The sequence below is a fragment of the Corella eumyota genome, chromosome 4 (assembly GCF_963082875.1).
Source record: "Corella eumyota chromosome 4, kaCorEumy4.1, whole genome shotgun sequence".
Taxonomy (NCBI): Eukaryota; Metazoa; Chordata; class Ascidiacea; order Phlebobranchia; family Corellidae; genus Corella; species Corella eumyota.
Genome location: NC_137493.1, coordinates 3,792,975 through 3,813,631, shown reverse-complemented (window position 1 = coordinate 3,813,631; position 20,657 = coordinate 3,792,975). Strand labels below are relative to the sequence as shown.

Genomic DNA, 20,657 nt, shown 5'->3' with positions numbered 1-20,657 from the left:
TTTAAAATAAAATCCTTACGACATTTGGACCTAGATTTCTTTTAAAGATAGATAAGACATTTTCATATTAATTTTTGCCAAGCATTTGACAACGTTGTTTGTTTTTCGACGCAACCAATTTACAACAGTGCTTGCTTAATGACGTCACAGACACAGTTCCAGCCGGCGAATTCGCAGGCAACATGTTACTTCTACAGTTACTGTTGTAAAGTTCTATTTTTAAAAAACTGGGCATAACTTTTAAAATAAATTAGAATGAGAAACAAAGTTGGTTTTTGTGTTGTTGTATTATTTGTTCTCTGTATTGGGTTTGTTGAAAAGGCCGAATCGGAAGGCTATGTCGATTATGCTGAGATTTCACCTCACCATACCATCGAGTTTGCTTTTATCTTGCAGCGCAGAGTCAGAGAATGTTTTTACCAAAACATAAAGACCGGTGCAAAACTTTCATTCTCATTTAAGGTAGGGTAATATCTATGTTTTAAGCAAGGTTTTAATATTTGTTTTTATTTATACCAAAAGAAGGTAAAAGTATAAATTTGTCGATAGTTATCAAATATAAACAAAAAGAAACTCTTTTAAAGGTACTTACAGGCTCTACTTCTGTTTCATCAAACGTTTTATCAGTAATGATAAGTGATCCAAATAAGAAAGTTCTGCATGCAGAACAATACGAACAACAGTTGGATTTACCAGCACTGCCTATAGTCGACACAGGTAGAGTTAGCATCTACAAGCTTTTATATATTAATTCTTATCTGGATTTTTGTTTTTGCAGGAGTGTACGAGTTTTGTTTTAGCAATTTTATGGGCCGATTTCTTGAAAAGAAGGTTCAAGTTTATATTGGAATATTGAATCCTTGGGAAAAAATTGAAGAAGTCACTTTAGAAAACACGAATAGTACAGACTCAGAATCTTACGAAGTTTTAATGGTAACAACAAAACCTATGCTGTCGAGTTTTGCATTATTTGTTAATCCAGCAAATATTTTAATATGCTTTATTTAGAATTCTACTCTAATTATTAACCGGTCCATGTTTGTTCTGTGGCACCATATGTCGTTTTTGAGAAGACTTGAAGCGGGAGATTTAGCTTACATGGAAGAAAACGCTTTATATATTACAAGGTGATATTAATGCTTTTGCTTATAACATTAAATATATAGCGTTTTTTTGTTACATATTTTATGTTGTTTATTTTAGATTATCAATGTTTGTCAGCCTTTCGTTGATCGTAATTGCTTACACACAAACCTATGCGGTAAAAAGGCTATTTAGACTATCAACAAGCACTCCAACTCACAAACCTAGAGCTTAGCATTAAATTTTAATTTACGTATTTGTTTTTAATTTACAAAACTAAAATGAGAAGAATTTAGTTAAATATTAAATGGCAAGTGTTTTAACGATATGCAATAAAATAAATTTTAAAATGGTGAATTTTTATGTCTTATTCGTACTAGAGTTATGTTCTTTGTTCTTTCGCGGCAAAATCGGTGAATCCCCGAATTAATTCTTACTAAGCATGGTTATTGATCGGCGACTGGGTTTTTCTGTTCTTTGTAGTGAATAGCAGAAATTGTTGTGAATTAATAACATTACTACATGCCAGTTCTATCATCAGTTATAACTAAAAACAATGCAATTTAAAAAAAAGACAGTTTAAATTAAATAGCCTATCAAGTATCGCAAATTAAAAAAATATTTTAGAATAATGGTTATTCTAAAAAAATGTATTTACCATTCATAAAAAATAGTTGTAGTTTGTGTAATTTTTAAATTACTTTAGTAACCATTATGTCACAAGGACCAAGCAAAGTAGATTGGAAAAAATGGGTTAGACAAGAATACGTTCGTTTGCGACACCAAAAACGATTTCAAAGGACAGATAAAATTCAAACTGCATTTTCGGAAAATATGGCCTCAATTCAAAAAACAGTAAAAATTCTAAATGATAAAAACTCAAATATTCATGCTCAAAATGTAGTGAATGATGGTGCCTTTGATTGTAGTTACATCACAAAGTAAGTAAATATAGTAAAAAAGCTCCTAATATCAGTATTTAGAAATAAGAATTTTTATGTATTTTTTTATTTTTATATTTGGCATAACTTTAAAGGCTTTAAAAAAAAAAAATATATATATATATAAAAAAATTACGTATGTGTAAATAAAAAATTGTCGAAAAATAAATTTTATTTGACAATCTTATTTTTTTGGGGGAATTTTCTCTATTAATTTGTACATTACACAATTGTTGCTTATTTGCATGTTTTGTTTAAGATAATTTCAATTTGGTTTTACAATTTTGCAAAATACTTATATATGTAAAGTTTTTGTTTTTTTATTAAAGATCTTGCACTGTAAAAAGCAGTGTCCATGTTTTTCGAGACCAATCTGTGCCTTTACATGTTTTACCTTCTGTTCCTAGTCTTCCTATTTGTTATACTTGGGTATGTTATAATACGATTAATAATTTTTTTAAATTCAAAATTAGTAAATACAGAGAAGTTCAGTTTTGTATTTTTTGTGACTTTTTTTTACCCATTTAAAAATTTTTAATTTGTATTTGTAACAGGCCTAATAAAAATTTATTTTTTCAGTTTATTGTTTTAATTTAAATTTTAAGGTCCCTGTTCAACAAAACTTCATGGTTGAGGATGAAACAATTCTTCACAACATTCCTTATATGGGAGATGAGGTAACTTAAATCATTTATAATACAATTTTATATAGTATACTTTTTGTTCCATGTTTTGTATTTTCGATACAAATCTTGGTGTTTTTGGTAAATTTCATTCACTATTTAATGCATATTGTCTATATATATGACATTAAGATAATAATTTAATTTATTAAAGTACTAAAACTAATAAATAAAGTTTTAAATTTATTCAAGAATGCATTTTAATAAATAAGTGTGTTTCATCTTATTTTTATTAAACATTAAATACTTTTTTATTAAAATTTTAGGATTTAATTAAAAACATGTTTTCGATTACTAGATTTTAGATGAAGACGGATCGTTCATTGAAGAGCTAATTAAAAATTATGATGGTAAAGTTCATGGAGACAGGGAGGGAGATTTTATTAACGACGAACTTTTTGTAGAACTTGTCCGAACTCTTGACAAAATGCATACTTATAGGTAGACAAAGATTGTATTGTATTTAAAAATGTTTCAAAATTAACTAAAAATAGGTTACTAAACAACAAAATATTTTTGTTGCAATTATTTCATGTTTTTTACATTAATTTTTAGGTTAGATCGAATGTTAAGAAGGAGTGGAGACCCTGCTAAAACAAAGGTATACTAATTTTATAATAAGCAAAAAACATTTCAACTTAAAAATGTTTATTTACTACACACCTATGTTGCTGGTGAGTTACAAATTTAGTTAATTATGTTTTTTTCCTCTTAGAGTAATGAAGAAGGGGATGCAGAGAAGTCATCTTCCTCAACAGAAGTTGAAGAGAGTGATGAAAAAACGAATCCAGCTCTTCCGTGCAACGAAATATTTTCTGCAATAGCTGATCTTTTTCCTGATAAAGGTATAACCTCTATGTGAATTTGTTTAGTTTACTTAAAGTTTTAAGATGAAATCAAGTTGTCAGAAATTTTTTCTCTATATATTTTCAAAATGCATTTTATTTAATAGAGATAAAACATTGTTTTTGAATTAAAAGGAATTTTACAGTAAATGGTTAGAATAGGGTAGGTTTTTTAGAAATTGGCGTTTGGAGAAGATAAATCAAGTTTTACTAAAATGACATTACTAGGTTCTGGTGAGGACCTGAAAGAAAAATACAAAGAGTTAACTGAGGTGCTGGACCCAGACACAGTAGTGCCAGATTGTACACCAAACATTGATGGACCAGATGCTAAATATGTTCCTCGCGAGCAAGCCTTACATTCTTTTCATGAGCTCTTTTGCAGAAGGTAAAACAGAAATTATTAAATTTTCTAAAAGTTTTGTGTTTTATTTGTTTATTAAATTTAAATTAAGTTTTTTAGTACTTTTTGTATAATCAATTTAAAAATTAGTTCGCTATGATTGTTGCCAAATTTATAAACTATTCTTAATTTGGATCGGCAGCGTGGTGTAGTGGTAAGAACACTTGCTACATCACACATGAGGTCGTGGGTTTAATCCCCACTGCTTTAATGCTGTAGCGCCCTTGAGTAAGGCGCTATAAACGGTATGAACTCCAGCTGAGCCAGCACTTAATCAGCAGGATAATTATCGGGCATTTATAATATATAATATTCCAAACTGACACAGGCAACTCGAAACTGGGTCGAAGTAACTAATGTTTTTCTATGTTTAAGTCGCGCATTCGACTTTTCCACATCGAGAATAAAGATGTAAACAAAAAAATTTAAAAAAAATTTTGAGCAATGTACCAACTTAAAAAAGTTAATGAAAATAAATAACTATGAAGGTTTACTGCGTCGAGTATTTAATTATTTTAACATAATTTACGTTTTATTTATTTGTTTTTTTATTTTAAAGGTGTTACAAATACGATTGCTTCCAGCACAGTCATACTTATAGGCCACCTGTTAAAACAAATCGAAGAAAAATGTTGAACGTTAGGAGCGCCATGGAGCCGTGTCAGAACAATTGCTTTTTGCACATCAGTGGCGCCAAAGAGTTTAATACTGTAAGTATAATCTATCTTTAAATAGTACAGTCCGGTAGTGTGTTGAGCCGGTCATGGTTTCGGACTACGAGCCGAAAGGTTTCGGGTTCGAGCCGCACCAACGCCACACTATCCGCCCTTGAGCCTGGCGTTCACGGATAGCTCAGACACGTCTCAAACCGCACACCCTTACCCAATAAAAAAAATAAAAAAAAACACTTAAATGAATATAAAAAAATCTTTAAATGGTACAAGTCCGATAGTGTAGTATAGCCTACCTTATATAGCTTTGGATAACGGACCGAAAGGTGTCGGGCTCGCACCGCATCAATGCCACACCATTCGTTCTTGAGCCCGGCGTTCACGGATAGCTTACACATGTTACAACAACACACCATTAAGATGACATGAAAAAATGGTGCGTCCAACCAGTCTAAGGGCTTCTTGCTTTCGGGTTTTATTTGGTTAATTAAAAATGGGTTTTAGCCAAGGCAAATATAATTCTGAAATTTATTTAAATTTGGCTTGAGCCGGACTAGGTACAAGCGGTTTTTATCATTTTTATTGGAAAACATTTTCAAAAATAAAATCTTAGTCATAATGGTAATTTTAGGATTGTTTTTATTTTTTATCAAGTTTAAAAATTATTATCGACTAGCGCTGTAGATTTTGCAAAAATCGAAAAAACTCAAAATCTAAAACTAATAATTACCTCCTTAAAAAAATTGCAAGTTTGTCGAATTATAATCTGATAAGTTTTAGCTTACTTTTAAGCAACGTCGGCAACTTTGCGTTTTCTTATCTGCCACTGTAAAATGCAAACAACGCAATATTGTGAGTAATAAAAAAAGTGAAAAAATCATATAACAAACTTATAGCCCAAACTTATAAATCTAGTAATACATTCACTTAACTTAAACTCACCAAACAAAAAAACAAAATTTTTAATTTTTTTGGTTTTGTAGTTTTATAGTCGTTCTTCCGCGCGTCAATCACGTAAAAAGGGGGGCGGAGCATCGGGTAGCAGCAGCGGGAGTCGACCCAGTACCCCTACTCCTAGTGAAAGCGAAACCGAAGCGAATGAAGGTATTGAAATTCTGTCACTTTAAAAAATTAATTTCTGTTGCATGATATATTATCTTACGCGCTTTATAAATGACTTGGCTTCACTACATGAGGTCCTGTGTTTAATCCCCACTGCTCTTATGCTGTAGTGCCCATTAGTGGGGTGCAATAAACGGTATGAACTCCTGCTGAGCCAACACGTAATCAGCAGCATAATAACTGGGCAATTATAATCTATAATATCCCAAACTGCCACAGGCAACTCAAGACTGGGTTGGAGTTACTGATGTTATGTTGTTTAAGTCGCGCATTCGACTTTCCCACATTAAGGATAAATATAAATGAAAGAATTATTTATTATCGTGATCGTTTTTTTTTACAGAAAACGATGCAAGTAATCTGATGCAGTTCGCGGATTTGCCGGAGAAATTAAAATCTTCCGTTTGGGGCGGAGCGGATGCCACTTTGTTCCGCGTTTTACACGAAACTTTTATGACAAACTTTTGCGCCATTTCGAAGCTTATTGAAACAAAAACATGCGAAGAAGTAAATTAATTTAATATTATTAAATTTTTATGTTTAGTAATCAATTAAGACATGATACAAACAATACAATATTAACGTCTGGTGTAGTGGTAAGAACACTTGCTACACCATACATGAGGTCGTGGGTTCAATCCCCAATGATCTCATGCTGTAGCGCCGTTGAGTAAGGCGCTGTAAACGGTATGAACTTCTGCTGAGCCAGCACTTAATTAGCAGCATAATTATCGGACAATTAAAATCTATAATATCCCAAACTGCTGAAGGCAACTCGAGACGGGGTCGGAGTTACTGATATTACTCTATGTTTAAGTTGCGCATTCGACTTTCCCAGATCGAGGATAAAGTTATATACCAAAAAGGCGTCTCGAACTAGTTGTTGTTCTGAAAATGTCTAATTTTACAACTAATAATGCTCGTTAAATTATCTCTTATTAGTAATAGTACCATTGGAGCCTACCTTATAATATTACCACATCTAAAATTAGACAAAAACTCAAAAATAGAATTTGGTAATCTGTTGTTTTTACGATAGCTTTTTTGTTGTTGTTTTCAGGTGTTCGCGTTCGCTCTAAAAGAGACCATGACGTCATCGTCCGAGCTGAGCAGCGGACAAAAAAGTTTCGACCTCCACGATTCTCTCGAATTTTCCCCGCCGAAAAAAAAGAGAAAACATCGACTGTGGTCACTGCACGCGCGCAAGGTCCAGCAGAAACGGGATAGTTCGAGTAGTCACGTCTACAATTACCAACCCTGTTTCCATCCAGGTATATTATTAGATAACTGTCATAATACTGAAAACCATTTTACCGAACTGACATTTTACCGAAAAGCTGTATGCCCGATAACGCCATTTTACCGACAATGAGACATTTTTTTATTAACCATTTTTTACCCCACCCCCTATAGGTAAATGCTTTTTTTAACCCCTATCTGGTAAATATCTCTTTTTTAATTGTCGCTTTTTTTAACCCCTATCTGGTAAATATCTCCCTTTTACCCCCACCTTTCTCTGGAAAATACTGTTAAAAATATGTAGACCCAATTTAAGTAAAATGTCGTTTTCTAAATTCTGGTTTTCGGGAAATTTTTTATTCTGTCAAATTATTTTCTGTGATAAGGGCGAATACCGGTTTCTATCCAAGTGGTTTTTGTTATTTTGGGTTGTCTGTGTTTTTGTTTTCCGTTGTCGTAAAACATTGGAGAAAAAAAATGTAAAACTATTTTCACTTTTAGTTTAGTTCGCTACTAGTTTGTTAATTTTTTTGGGTCCTCAATATGATATCATCTTTATTTTTTTATTGGGGAAGGGTGTGCTGTTATGACATGTTTTGAGCTATCTGTAAACGCCGGACTCAAGGGCGAATAGTGTGACGTTGGTGCGGCTCGAACCCGAAACCTTTCGGCTCGTAGTCCGACGCCATGACCGACTTTTTAAAGAAGCTAAATAAGCTTTATACTTATAGACAAATATGTTTAATTTATAGGCCTTTAAAATAATTAAAACTGCCATTTGTGGTGCGTGGGTAAATTTTTGTGAATAAATATTAGTTAAGAATTGCGACAGTTTTACGACAATAAAAATCCCATCTGTAGGGCGGGATTTCGAGTATTTTAATAATACGAGACTCATAAAATTTATGAAGGACATTTGAATTTAATTTTAAAATAATTTGTGATGTCATTTATATGCAAATAAGCCTTTTTCACATTCTAAACGTGGGTATTTTTAGTTGTCTTAACTCTACCCCGAGTTATTTGTACAATGATATAAAATACCATTGAAACTTATTGTCCGTGTTAGAATTTCCCATTCGTTTCTTAAGATACAAAACAAACGACCTTTCATTTCCTTGTATCAGTTTATAGAATATTATTGACACAGTGACGTCATAAATTTACCTATTTTATTTATTTCAACAAAGTTTTTTTTTTGAGCGTAAAGGTACTTTAAATCGTTTTCAGTTTAACAAACAAACGACCTTTCATTTCCTTTCCTTTCCTTGTATCAGTTTATAGAATATTATTGACACAGTGACGTCATAAATTTACCTATTTTTATTTATTTCGACAAAGTTTTTTTTTTTTTTTTTTTTCGAGCGTAAAGGTACTTTAAATCGTTTTTAGTTTAACAAACCGGTTTTTGCCGGTTCTTTTCCCGTTTATTTTAATTTAGACGTGCGGTCACTTAAAGCTGTATTTTATTATGTATAAATAGACGGGGTCTAACCTAAGCGTGCTAAAAATACCGTCTTACGGTCTGTAATTAAGGCAAATGACGTGTTATTAAACTTCACATTAAAACGCGTGATGGCCAAAGTGCGTCTTCGGGGAGGCGTTAACGTATGTAAGTTGTCGTAATTAGGCGTATTTCCATGCTGTAAATATAGCCTTGTCATACCTCGTCGTTAAATACGCTGTATTTGGATACTAGGTATTATATGTTACTTTTAAGTCAATTTTTTATGTGATATCTTTGTTTTATATGTAGTGTAAATAAGTGTATATTAAAACCTTAATTAATATATATGTAAATTCAAGAAAATATTAATGTCTGTAACACTTAAAAAAAATGACCTTTACTTTGAAATTAATAATGTCTCATGAAAAATGTTAATTGGTAATTTAATAATTGGGTAAAATACTGATAATTAAAAGCGCGGTAATTTTTCTACTTGTTAAAGAAATGTCGGAATTTGCAATCAATCGAATTATTGTTAGTTTAAGAGCTGATTCTCGTCAGTAAAACACCCACGGCCAATTATTTCTGTCTCATATTTTGAGAAATGATTGGACAGTTTTAGGTGCTTATTACCAAAATAAACCAATTTTCCCACTCACCGTAACAATCTCACTGTTGGAATTTTTCTTAATTAAAATTAAAATTAAATTAAATTTCTTTTTTTGACGACTTTAGGACAGCCTTGCGACAGTCAATGTCAGTGTTTTGCGCTGGGAAATTTCTGCGAAAAATTTTGCCAGTGTTCGTCGGACTGTCAGAACAGGTTTCCCGGATGTCGATGCAAGGCACAATGTAACACCAAACAGTGTCCATGTTATCTTGCAGTTAGAGAATGCGACTCTGACCTTTGCACGGTAAGAAAGGCATTAAAAAAAACATTGCCATTTTTTACTTAAAATTCCATTTTGACAACTTTATCCTTTTTTTATCTTTGTATATAAATTTATCTTTGATGTGGGAAGGTCGAATGCGCGACCTAAACATAGAGTAACAACTGTTACTCCGACCCAGTCTCGAGTTGCCTTTAGAAGTTTGGGATATTATAGAAGTTAAAATTCCTGAATATTTTTTTGTATATTCTTTAAAATTTTTTTTGTTAAAAATAAATGCTATTGAATTGTTTGATGCTGTACAAATATTGTAGTATTATTTTTTATAAGTATTATATAATTTTTTCATTTTTTTGTATAGGTTTTGGTCTTATTTATGTTTACACTTTTCGTGGTGCTTTATGTTTAAGGCTTCTCTAATACAGTTTAGTATAAGCTTGGAAATCACAACAAAATTGTTCAAAAAATGGATAAATGGACAAAAATCCCGCTTAAATTTTAACAACTTTCGTTACTATTATTTCAGTATTGCGGGGCCGACCAAATCGGGGAAAATTCGTGGAAGTGTTCTTGCAAAAATGTACTTATACAACGGGGTCTCCATAAACATTTACTACTTGCCCCATCCGACGTGGCAGGTTGGGGGATCTACGTGAAAGAAGATGTTCCCAACAAAAACGAGTTTATTTCAGGTATATACTGGTTTGAGTGATTTATCATTGAATAAAGATCAAACTTTGTAACTCGAAGCTCTTAGTACCACGCGCCAAACTTCAGTTTTAAATTAAACATGTATGATCTCATGGTATTGTTTATTTTTTTTATCTGACGCATTTGGTGATGTAGTTTATGATTTTAAATAGATATTGCCATTTTTTGCTGGTTGTGTTATTTAAGTTAGGTTAAATTTGTAAACAAGTCGTTTTTCAAGTTGTCATGCGGTTGTTTAACACAATTTGCCCTTTTGTCTGCAATGATGTAACGATATTTAAATATTCAAATAGCTAAAATGCCATCACCTATAAAACTTACTAAATCTAGCCTTTTAAATGCCAGTTTTAAAGCGCAACCTTATATTAACAAAATTACGAAAACCCTCAGAATACTGTGGCGAAATAATCTCTCAAGACGAGGCGGACAGAAGGGGAAAAGTATATGATAAATATATGTGCAGTTTCTTGTTCAATCTGAACAACGATTTTGTCGTGGATGCTACAAGGAAAGGAAACAAAATCAGATTTGCAAATCATTCCGTCAATCCAAACTGCTATGCAAAGGTAGGGTATGCTTAAAAATTTGAATAAATGGTCTTGTAAAGACTGGCCGCCTTTGGTAATGAATAAATGTGGACAGAACACTTGTTTTTACTACTTGAGGTCATTGGTTCGATCTCCACTGCGCTTATGCTGTAAGTAAGGCGCTATAAACGGTATGAACTTCTGCTGAGCCAACACTTGATCAGCAGCATAATTACCGGACAACAAATATATAATATCTCAAACTACCAAAGGCAACTCGAGACTGGGTCGAAGTAACTGATGTTACTCTATGTTTAGGTCTTTAAGTCAACCTTCCCGCATCGAGGATAAATATAAAACATTTTTAAGAAGCCTTCAAAATGAGTAAATGTTAATATGTTATGTACGTTTGCAAAAAAAAAATTGTTAAAATTATAATTTTTTTGATATAAAACCATCTTAAAATAGTGCATACGACATTTAATATCGCGTTATTGGCGCGGAACCCTTTAATAAGCACAACTAATAAGGCTCTGATTCATAACAAGCGCATACATTCCACCACGCAAATTAGGTTACCCTTTCTCATAACATTACGCATATATCTAACACCATAATCTTTTAACCTATACTTGGTGTTACGGGGAATTTTGTTACGCAAAAACGAGTCAAATTAGCCCACGCTAGACGTCATAATTTGGCGTTGTTCAACTCGTAATGTGATAGGTCGCCTGGAGCTATTTAAAATCATCGAATTTTTTTTTTTGGAATTTAAAATTAGCTAAATTAGGATAAGCGTTACCGAGCATTAATTACAAAGCGTTTTTTGTTGTAATTTTAGGTTATGATGGTAAACGGCGATCACCGAATTGGAATATTCTCGAATAGGCCGATCCAGGCGGGCGAGGAATTATTTTTTGATTATCGTTACAGTCAGTCTGATGCAATGAAGTATGTTGGCATAGAACGGGAAATGGAATCGGCCTAAATTTTATCCTTTTATCTGCCTCTGTTTTTCGAAAAAAAAAATTATGCCGTTTTTGTTTAATTTGGTCAAATTCAGCCAATGAAATTACTGCTGTATGACCAAAAACCATTTTACCTAAGAAATATTCGGCCAAATAAACATCAAAGCCATTTTTATCCCAAAAACACAATTTTTCTAAGATATTTTCGGTCACCTTACCCCTTCTTGCTCTTCAGAAGTGGGGCTTGGTAAACGAAAGGGTGTTTTTTTCCCTTTAAAAGGGGGCAGGGTATTTTACGGCTTACCCTACCTTTATTGCTCTTTAATTACAAAAAAATAATTTTAAATTATAAAGTAATTTTAAAATTTTGTTTTTGAGAAATTGTCTTTTCGGTCATATAGTTATAAATATAGGCGAATACTAGTAAAGATAACCCTTTTACAATCCCTATTTACTTGAAATTTAAAAATAATTTGAAACCTCAAAATTTCTAAAAATACATATTTGGTGAAAAAAATCACATACATATGCATCCTCATGATATGATTAATTAATAATTGGAATATACTTTTTCCAAGCATCACAAGTACTTATTAATATGCTTTTTATTCTGAGCGATAATTTCTGAAGCTTGCAATACCGAGAAAAAATAATTGTCCAATTTTTTTTTTCAAATTCTCAAGCGTCCATTTTTTTCAAGAACTCACTACCACTGCCTTGCTTTATAATACATACTACAACAAATAATATATTTTTGTGTGTTTTTTTATTGCGAGCATATATATATGGCACAGACAACGGTGTATCATATATAAAAAAAATTGTATAAAAAAGCACTGTTATAAAGTAACAACAAAGTGTATAAAAAATAAATAAAAATTACGCAGCAGTATTATAACGGAAGAATAAGTTATTGCACAGTTTAAGATATACGTACCAAGGTTTATTTTTAAAGAAAAGGGCCTATTATGTCATATAATAAAATTAATGTCGTTGTTCATAGAGTTAATTACGTGATGTTCGTTTAATGACATATTTTTAATCATCACATGACCAACAACTTGATGACGTAGGCAGGTCAAGAAACGTGATTTTACAAAAAACAGACAAAACCAAATACCAGCTCTGGTTAGACTGTTTTTATTAGCACCAACGTATCTTTATCGAGTTAAAGTAAAAGGTTTGGTTACTGGAAAGATGCTGTCGTGCATAGAAGATTGTGCCTTACAAGTGGCAGTGTGATCCGGGAAGACAAAAGAAGAGTCGGACTTGTAGGCTGGTGCTGTTAAGCATCTTTTATTCGATTCTTCATTTTCCCGAAAAAGGTTAGCTGATGGCGATAAGGGAAAATAAGATGTGGCTGCTCTTCTTCTGTATAGTTTTCCAGCAAAGGCATTGCAATCTTGTTTTGTCGTCGAATTTTTTGGCGGGGTGTTTTCGGATTGTACTTCATAGTCCATGTCGTCTTTTGCGCGGGCGACTTTGTTATTTGCACCCAACAGCTTGATGTTGTTCTCGAGCGAGACTAGTTGGCCCATAAAGTTAAAGTTCGGCGAAATTACGCTTCGCCTGCTCTTGACATAACGAAACGCCTCGTTTAAGGAGATTTTCTGTTGAACGATAAGGTAAGCGAGACAAATTGTCGCGGATCGACTGACACCAGCATAGCAGTGAACAAAAACCTTGCCCCCATGTTTTTTTTCTTGATCTATAAAAAAAAAAAAAAAAATTTAATTTCAAAATATCGAATTAGGAATTCTGTACAAAAAAAATTAATTAAAAAATGTAATTAATATTATTTAATTTAAAAACTCCAAAAATATATTCATTACGACATGTTATGTCATGTAATCTCGAAAACCGTAATATTAATGTTTAGATATTTCCGCATAATTGCTCAATGATTATTAATATTACTCGTTTATGTAACGTGTTTCTATTTAGGGCGTATTACACAATTATTTGGCTTCATTTGCAACATCGCTTCTGCAAATGCCACATACTGTCTATAAACGTCAATGTGTAAACACAATTAGCCGATGACGCAGGAGTCTACGCAGGCCGCATCTTTTATTGCCATATACGGGATTTAATATTGAGCGGCTGAGCGCTTTTGCCAAGCCCGCTCTGCCTCTGTGGTAAACAAAATTCTAAGCTTAACCTTTTCTAGGTCTGATGAAGCGATTCGATGTTTTCGTAGGCCTAATGTCAGGTTGACGGCGCAGACCGAAGCGATGATTACGATTCGATTAAGCCTTCAAACGACTCTAACATTGAGCTCATTATAACAGGTTTTCGCACGCGAGATTGAGATAAATCGCTCGGCTAACACAAAGCCGGAATTGTGCTTGCATGCGGTAATGCAACCGAATTTGTCAAAATGATGTTATGGCATTTCGTCATCGCAAGGCAACAGTGTAGCACTTAAAACACGGACTCCCAGCGATAACGATAAGCTTGCAAATTTAATTACACGTTTTTGATATTGTAGATTAATAAAATTTTAATTACAAAACAATATGAAACCATAATCTTAACCTTTGATATAATTTTTTTTTTAAATCGCGCAGGTTGTAATTTTAAAGGAATATTTTTGGTTTTATTATAACAAATATTTTTTTTTGGTAACTTACCGATAAAATTAATTGATTCGTGAAACCAGGAGCTTATATCCGCGTTCGAGTTGTCTTCAACTGGGATTCTCTTGTACGAAAAAGCTTCAGGGAAGTGATTCTTGCAAGTCGAACTTGCGTTTATTACAGCCGTTATTCCGAGTTTTTTCAATTCTTCTTGTCTGGAAGCGTGAAAGGCAGAACCCAGATAAAGGTGGGGCAAAATTTCGACCGGTACGCCCTGAAAAATTCATAATATTTAATTTCACTTTATCCTCAATGTAACAATACCTATTTACATGTTATATTGTAACCCTACCCTGTGTTGACTAATTTAGTGTTTGCGATATTATTTACATAAAACATTTGTCTACATGTGGGTTTAATTTACACAAAACTAATATTTGAATGACTGAAGTAATTTTAGAAATAAATTTGTTCCTTTTTACAAAATGGTCGCCCCATTGTTTATGCGTGGGTTGAAAAGCTAGACCGTACGTCACTGGGCTTAAGTGTAAGCTGCCTAGTGTGGGTGTTATTATGTCAATATTTAAAGTATTACCTGATCGTAAGAGGGTGTCAAGTCACAAGGGGTGTCGATTGGGGAGTTGGGGGTGGTTGCTGGCGTTGCGAGTTCTTCACACAACGGCGAAAAATGACTTCGAAAATTACTGAAACCACCTAGTAACGTAAATTTTAAAATTAATAAAAATTTTTGTACAGTTTAAAGATTACCTCACTAAAATAAGATTTCTATTAAGGCTATTTTTCACGTTATTAAATTTACTTACCGATAAGGTACTTGACCGTCGTTAAGGGCGGGGAATTTTTCTGTAAAGTTTCGTAGACCATTTTTGAAGTCAACTTCGCTTTCTGGAGTTCTTGTTCGGTGCCTACGAAGTCGTCGTAAACAATAACTGCGTCGTATTTTCCATCAATGTACATTTGTCTCTTATCACCGTTTATAATGGCGTTTTCTAGGGTAAATAATCCTCTGGAACGCCTCCTCATAATACTATTACATCTAATGTTGACAGCGTTTGCAACATGGCATTGGTTGAAGAGTAGAAATGATCTACAGTCTATTATAATAACTTTACTATTACATTCAATAAGTCGAGCTAGTTGTGATGCGCTGATTACGTTGTTCATTTTGATTCTTTATAAGTTCTTTAAATTTTAATTGATCCTTTAGCTGAAGGTTTATAATCGAAATGAATCGATTTCGACGCGGCCTCGCTTTAAAGAAGTGTCTCCGATATTGTTTACGCTGTTTGCCTTTTTCCTTTCTCTTTCACAACACGATATTCTCGTTAAGTGCGTCATAAAAGAATGTGGTCACGTGAAAAATCGTATTTGGCTGTGTCATCAACACCATACGTAATGTATATAAATACCACGGAAAACAGTTTTTTTGACGTCGGTCGACGGTCAGTACCCTTTCTCGTCACGGATTACGCTATAATTTTACACAAATATTAGTAATATCAATTTCGATGTAATCAAATAGAAAGTTGTAAATTTTGAATATTAGGTTTCACTTGGAACCGGAAATTTGTGACATAACCGGAAATTTAGTCTTACATTTTAATCAAGTAATTTGTGGGCATAAAAGGTAAACGAAACTTGTTTTAAAATTCCTTTTTTTGGTGCGTTGGGGAATTAACTTGAAATAATCCAGGCATTCAATCAATATTTTGTTTTTTATTTGTTTGGAATTGGGAAGTGATGGCATATTACCGAAACCCATTTTACCAAAAACCAAGCTCATAAATGTAATTTTAGCGACGATAGCACATTTTTTGTCGTTTTCAGGAAAATTTTCATTAAATTGAAAGGTTTTCGGTAATATTGGGGCATTTTTCGATTTGGAAGTTATTGACCTGAACTATTGCGCCATATTTTTGGCAAACATTGTTAAACTGTAGCCCGCGTAGCTACGGAGTAAACTGACTGCCTAAATATTTGCCAAGTAAATCGCTCATTTGGGTGTTCTATTTACAGATCAAATCTAAATATATCTTATATATATATATTAAACAAAAACATTTTAGTTTTTTAGTTATTTATTATAAAAGCTTCAAAGGCACTTTGACTAATAGGTTTCAGGTAAAAAAAACAACAAAAATTTAAAAAAAAATTTTGAATTGACATGTTATTTTTGAACAATTTAATAAGTATGAAATATTTTTGTTTTTTTTTACTAAATTTTTGGCCAAAATTTACAACATTTTTCAATATTTTGCATCAGAGTTCTTTAAATGGGGGAGGGAACATTTTAAAGGCCATAAAGTTCAATATTTTTATTTGGCAATAAGTTAAAAATACAAACCAATTTATATTGTAAAAGTCTGATACAAGTTGTTTAGACAGAAATACATAAAAAAAAACATAAAAGGCACCAAAAACAAATAATTAAAATCTTTTAAATCAATTAGAAAACAGTATAGACTGAATAAACACTTTTTTCTGAGTGTAACTAACACTACTAAAAAAATAAACTAATATTTTAAACTTTCATGGCATTTTACAATTCAGCTTTTGGTCCAGTTTTTGTATTAAGATATAAAAAGAAAACAAGTAGTAAAAATCCAGCAGTTAAAGAAGGTAAAACAACAGTGTAAAGTTGTCTATAAATTTGTTTGTCTTTTTCCCGGCGTGCTGCTTTCATTTTTGAAGTTTCCTTCGCATTCCATTTTTTGTTGTTTAGGGTTTTCATAACTGAATTAACACACCTTTTTCAACCCAAAAATTGTGTTACCTGTTTTTAAATTAACTGGTTTTAGTATTTAATCATTTTAGGTTTTACCCTACTTAAGAACCATAACAATTAAAACCCAAATTCATACCCATTTGTTTTTCTCCTTAAACTATAAAAACAAACCCATATACACTAACTAACTTTGGACCTATAAAAATAAACGCGCCAAAAGTATAGTGTGTTGCTAAATATAGACTGTGACAGTCATATGGTAAACAAAATTCAGGCTAAGATTACTTCCTGTCTAACTTTATTGTCCAACCCCTTAGTCTTTAAATAGTTATATTGTAATTCGTGGTAATTAAGTAACGAAGATCGTTATAAATATATTAATTAGCTAACTAATAGCCAAATAGTAAATATAACGAGTTTGTTATTGTTTACGTCATCACGCTTAATTTGTGAGTAGCTGAAGTCACTGGTAAATGACAGATGCGATGGCACAAAAAAGAATAAAACGTGTCCCTATTGTCGTTTGTGTAAAGTTAGCATTAAAAGGATTAAATAGAAGTTTTAATTAAATAAACCGATCAGTATTCGTAATAAATTTTTGTCAAACATGTATATACTTTTTCAAAATTCTTAACCTAATGCTGTAATTAAAAAAAAATTAATAATTATTAGAGGATAAAGCAAAACTTATGACGTAACATATTACAACAACTGTCACGTCGTCCACTGACCATGCTTACGTAGTAATGCATCTTTATACAAACAAATTTATTTTGACAAACAAATAAGCAAGCAATCTGCATATGGCTGTATGGTAGGTATCACGGTTTTGCTGTTAAATAATGTTAACATACGGTCTGACTGCACGAGCTCCGGGTTTTCTGGGTTTAGGACAAATTTTATCATTTTAATACGTAACACTTGACAGCTTAACTTTTTAATTCAGATCAATCATTTATTATATTTTTTTCGGTACCTATAAACTATACAGGATCAAATGGATCGAATGGATCGCATGCATTATGCTTATTCTGAATAGGTGAGGGTCGGGGTTAGGGTTTAATTTATGCAATATTTTTGTTTCATTCGGTCCATTCGATAACCATTTGATATACATTTGATCCGTTTGATCCATTCGATCCATTCGGTCCATTCGATAACCATTTGATCCATTCGATCCACTCGGTCCATTCGATAACCATTCGATCCATTTGATCCATTCGATCCTGTATAGTTTATAGGTACCCTATTTTTTTGTTATGTAGCACATTAATAACTTCTCTTTTAGGACAAGTCAATAGTGGTTAACTTAACCTAAGTACACATCAAACTTTTTTCCCCACTTTCTTTTTTTTTACCAAGTTCGTTTAATGCAAATAAAAATAGGTCTGTTTAAAAAAAAAGTTTTTTGAATCCTTGGTAAAATAACTAAAAAAAAAATTAATTTTTTATTTAAATATCTTCATTCTGTAGTGAAAACATATTTTATTAGTAAAGTGGTTAGTTCTTGCACTAATGTTTATTCTATTTTATTTGTCTTAACAAGTCATTATGTCATTTTAAAATTTAATTTTATCAAAATACTGTAGGATCTTAGGACACAAATATTATATTGTTACCTGCAAATAGCAATTAAAAAAATGGATGTATTTACGAAGTTTGAGTCTCAAAGGCAAGAAGGTTCAGATGTAATAAACAAGATTCAAGCAATGAAAAGTGAGATCGACGTGGAAGTTAAAAGATTACGAACTGAGAATGAGAAACTTGCTTGCCAAGCCATTCATCTAGAAAGAGCTTTATTAAAGGAACAACAAACAACCTCTAGTACAAGCAGTGAAGTTGATTTTTCAAAAGGCATGGTCAATGTTTCCAAGCAATTGGGAGCATTATTCAAGAAATCCATACAATTAAGTTACCCTCAACTTAAAACCTTTCCCCAAGTTGCAATTACTATAAATCAGAATGAAAAATTTGGCGACTATCAATGCAACAATGCGATGTCTATTTTTGGCTTGTTAAAAGCTCTTGGCGTGAAGACTTCCCCCAAACTAATTGCCGAAGAAATTGTAAAAAATCTTCCACAGAGTGAGATCATTGAAAGTTGCACCGTTTCAGGGCCTGGTTTTATCAACATCAAATTGTCACAAATATTCTTGAAAAAAGCAATGATTGATATATTGATACATGGTGTACATCATAGCCATTTTGATGAAGGGTGTCCAAGGGTGGTTATAGATTATTCCTCGCCAAACATCGCTAAAGAAATGCATGTTGGGCATCTACGCTCTACAATTATCGGTGATTGTCTTTCAAATTTATTTGAGTTTTTTGGTCATGATGTTCTGAGGCTTAATCATGTCGGGGATTGGGGAACCCAATTTGGAATGTTGATTGCTCATTTAACAGATGAGTATCCTGATTTTAAAACTAAGTCTCCACCTATAAGTGACTTGCAAGCATTTTACAAACAGTCCAAAAAGCGTTTTGACGAGGATGCGGACTTCAAAAAACGAGCTTATGAGTCTGTTGTTAAACTGCAAAGTGGGAGCCCTGATTTTATACAGGCGTGGCAGCTCATCTGTGAAGTTTCAAGGCAAGAATTCAAATTAATTTATGATCGCCTAAAAATTGGGAATCTAATTGAGCGTGGTGAATCATTTTATCGAGATAGAATGCCTGTTGTTGTTAAGCTCATGGAAAAACAAGGAATAGTTGTTGTAGAAGATGGAAGAAAATTAGTTTTTCCAATTGGTTGTCAAACTCCATTGACTATTGTAAAATCGGATGGTGGTTTTACTTACGATACAAGCGATATGGCTTGTGTAAAGCAGCGAATTTGTGAGGAAAAAGGTGGTATAATTGTTTATGTCACAGACTCCGGGCAGGCAACTCACTTTGATGCCATTTTTTCCGTAGCAAGACAAATGGAATGGTATGATCCAAAAACTACTCGGATTCAGCATGTGGGTCATGGAGTTGTGTTAGGAGAAGACCGAAAGAAATTTAAAACGCGATCTGGGGAGACCATTCGCTTGGTGGAATTATTGGACGAAGGATTAAAACGATGCGAAGAGAAGCTTATAGCTAAAGGAAGGAATAAAGAACTGACAGAAGATGAGTTTAAAGCTGCAAAACAAGCTGTTGCCTATGGATGTATTAAGTATGCTGATCTTAGTCATAACAGGATCAACGATTATGTATTTTCATTCGATAAAATGCTCGATGATAAGGGTAACACAGCTGCCTATCTTTTATATGCATACACTCGTATCAAATCAATTTCACGCACTGCTCAAGTTAGTAAAGAGGACCTAATGGCTGCTGCAAAGTCCTATTCTAATAGTGGTAATTTTCCGATTGATCATCCCAAAGAGTTTAAAGTTGCGAAGTATCTTACCAGGTTTCCTGAGGTTTTACAGCGAGTTTGTGATGCTTTAGAGCCCCATATTCTATGTGATTATTTGTACGAGTTATCATCTGTATTCACTGAGTTTTACGACAATTGTTATTGTGTTGAAAAGGATAGAAAAACCGGTGACATTGTTAAAATTCATAAACATCGTCTGCTTCTTTGTGAAGCTACCTTAGCAGTAATTGGCCAATGTTTTCAAATATTGGGATTGACTCCTGTGTCAAAAATGTAGTTGAGCATATTTTTGGTGATTGTAAATATCTTAGGCCTAATAAAAAAAGTGCCAAAAGTAATTACATTTTATTTATAAAACTAAATTAGTTTAATTTGTTGAAAACAAAACGTGAACTTAATTAAAACTAATTACTTGTGTTTTTTGTGTATAGATTT

At 32.7% G+C, this 20,657-nt stretch overlaps 4 protein-coding genes across 4 annotated transcripts; 3 read left to right on the top strand and 1 right to left on the bottom strand.

The window, feature by feature from the left end:
• Window positions 1-255: 255 nt before the first annotated feature.
• LOC145749881 (transmembrane emp24 domain-containing protein 6-like) lies at window positions 256-1,318 on the top strand. The gene is made up of 5 exons (XM_082565763.1): window positions 256-462; window positions 585-717; window positions 779-933; window positions 1,009-1,127; window positions 1,204-1,318. Exons 1-5 carry the CDS (start codon window positions 256-258, stop codon window positions 1,316-1,318), a joined length of 729 nt encoding a protein of 242 aa, XP_082421889.1.
• A 475-nt stretch (window positions 1,319-1,793) lies between these two features.
• LOC145751356 (histone-lysine N-methyltransferase EZH2-like) lies at window positions 1,794-12,237 on the top strand. Its single transcript, XM_082567472.1, has 15 exons — window positions 1,794-2,024; window positions 2,354-2,453; window positions 2,630-2,701; window positions 3,006-3,148; window positions 3,263-3,308; window positions 3,423-3,552; window positions 3,781-3,940; window positions 4,515-4,665; window positions 5,610-5,730; window positions 6,092-6,255; window positions 6,809-7,019; window positions 9,170-9,348; window positions 9,851-10,016; window positions 10,426-10,601; window positions 11,404-12,237. Exons 1-15 carry the CDS (start codon window positions 1,798-1,800, stop codon window positions 11,548-11,550), a joined length of 2,193 nt encoding a protein of 730 aa, XP_082423598.1. The 5' UTR covers window positions 1,794-1,797; the 3' UTR covers window positions 11,551-12,237.
• Window positions 12,238-12,274: 37 nt separating this feature from the next.
• Window positions 12,275-15,343, bottom strand: LOC145749745 (dual specificity protein phosphatase 2-like). Its single transcript, XM_082565598.1, has 4 exons — window positions 14,934-15,343; window positions 14,705-14,823; window positions 14,164-14,383; window positions 12,275-13,238 (listed from the first exon to the last, which is right to left on the bottom strand). Exons 1-4 carry the CDS (start codon window positions 15,292-15,294, stop codon window positions 12,691-12,693), a joined length of 1,248 nt encoding a protein of 415 aa, XP_082421724.1. The 5' UTR covers window positions 15,295-15,343; the 3' UTR covers window positions 12,275-12,690.
• A 3,105-nt stretch (window positions 15,344-18,448) lies between these two features.
• LOC145751655 (arginine--tRNA ligase, cytoplasmic-like) lies at window positions 18,449-20,654 on the top strand. The gene has a single exon (XM_082567853.1). The coding sequence runs from the start codon at window positions 18,496-18,498 to the stop codon at window positions 20,497-20,499; it is 2,004 nt and encodes a 667-aa protein (XP_082423979.1). The 5' UTR covers window positions 18,449-18,495; the 3' UTR covers window positions 20,500-20,654.
• The last annotated feature ends 3 nt before the right edge of the window (window positions 20,655-20,657 follow it).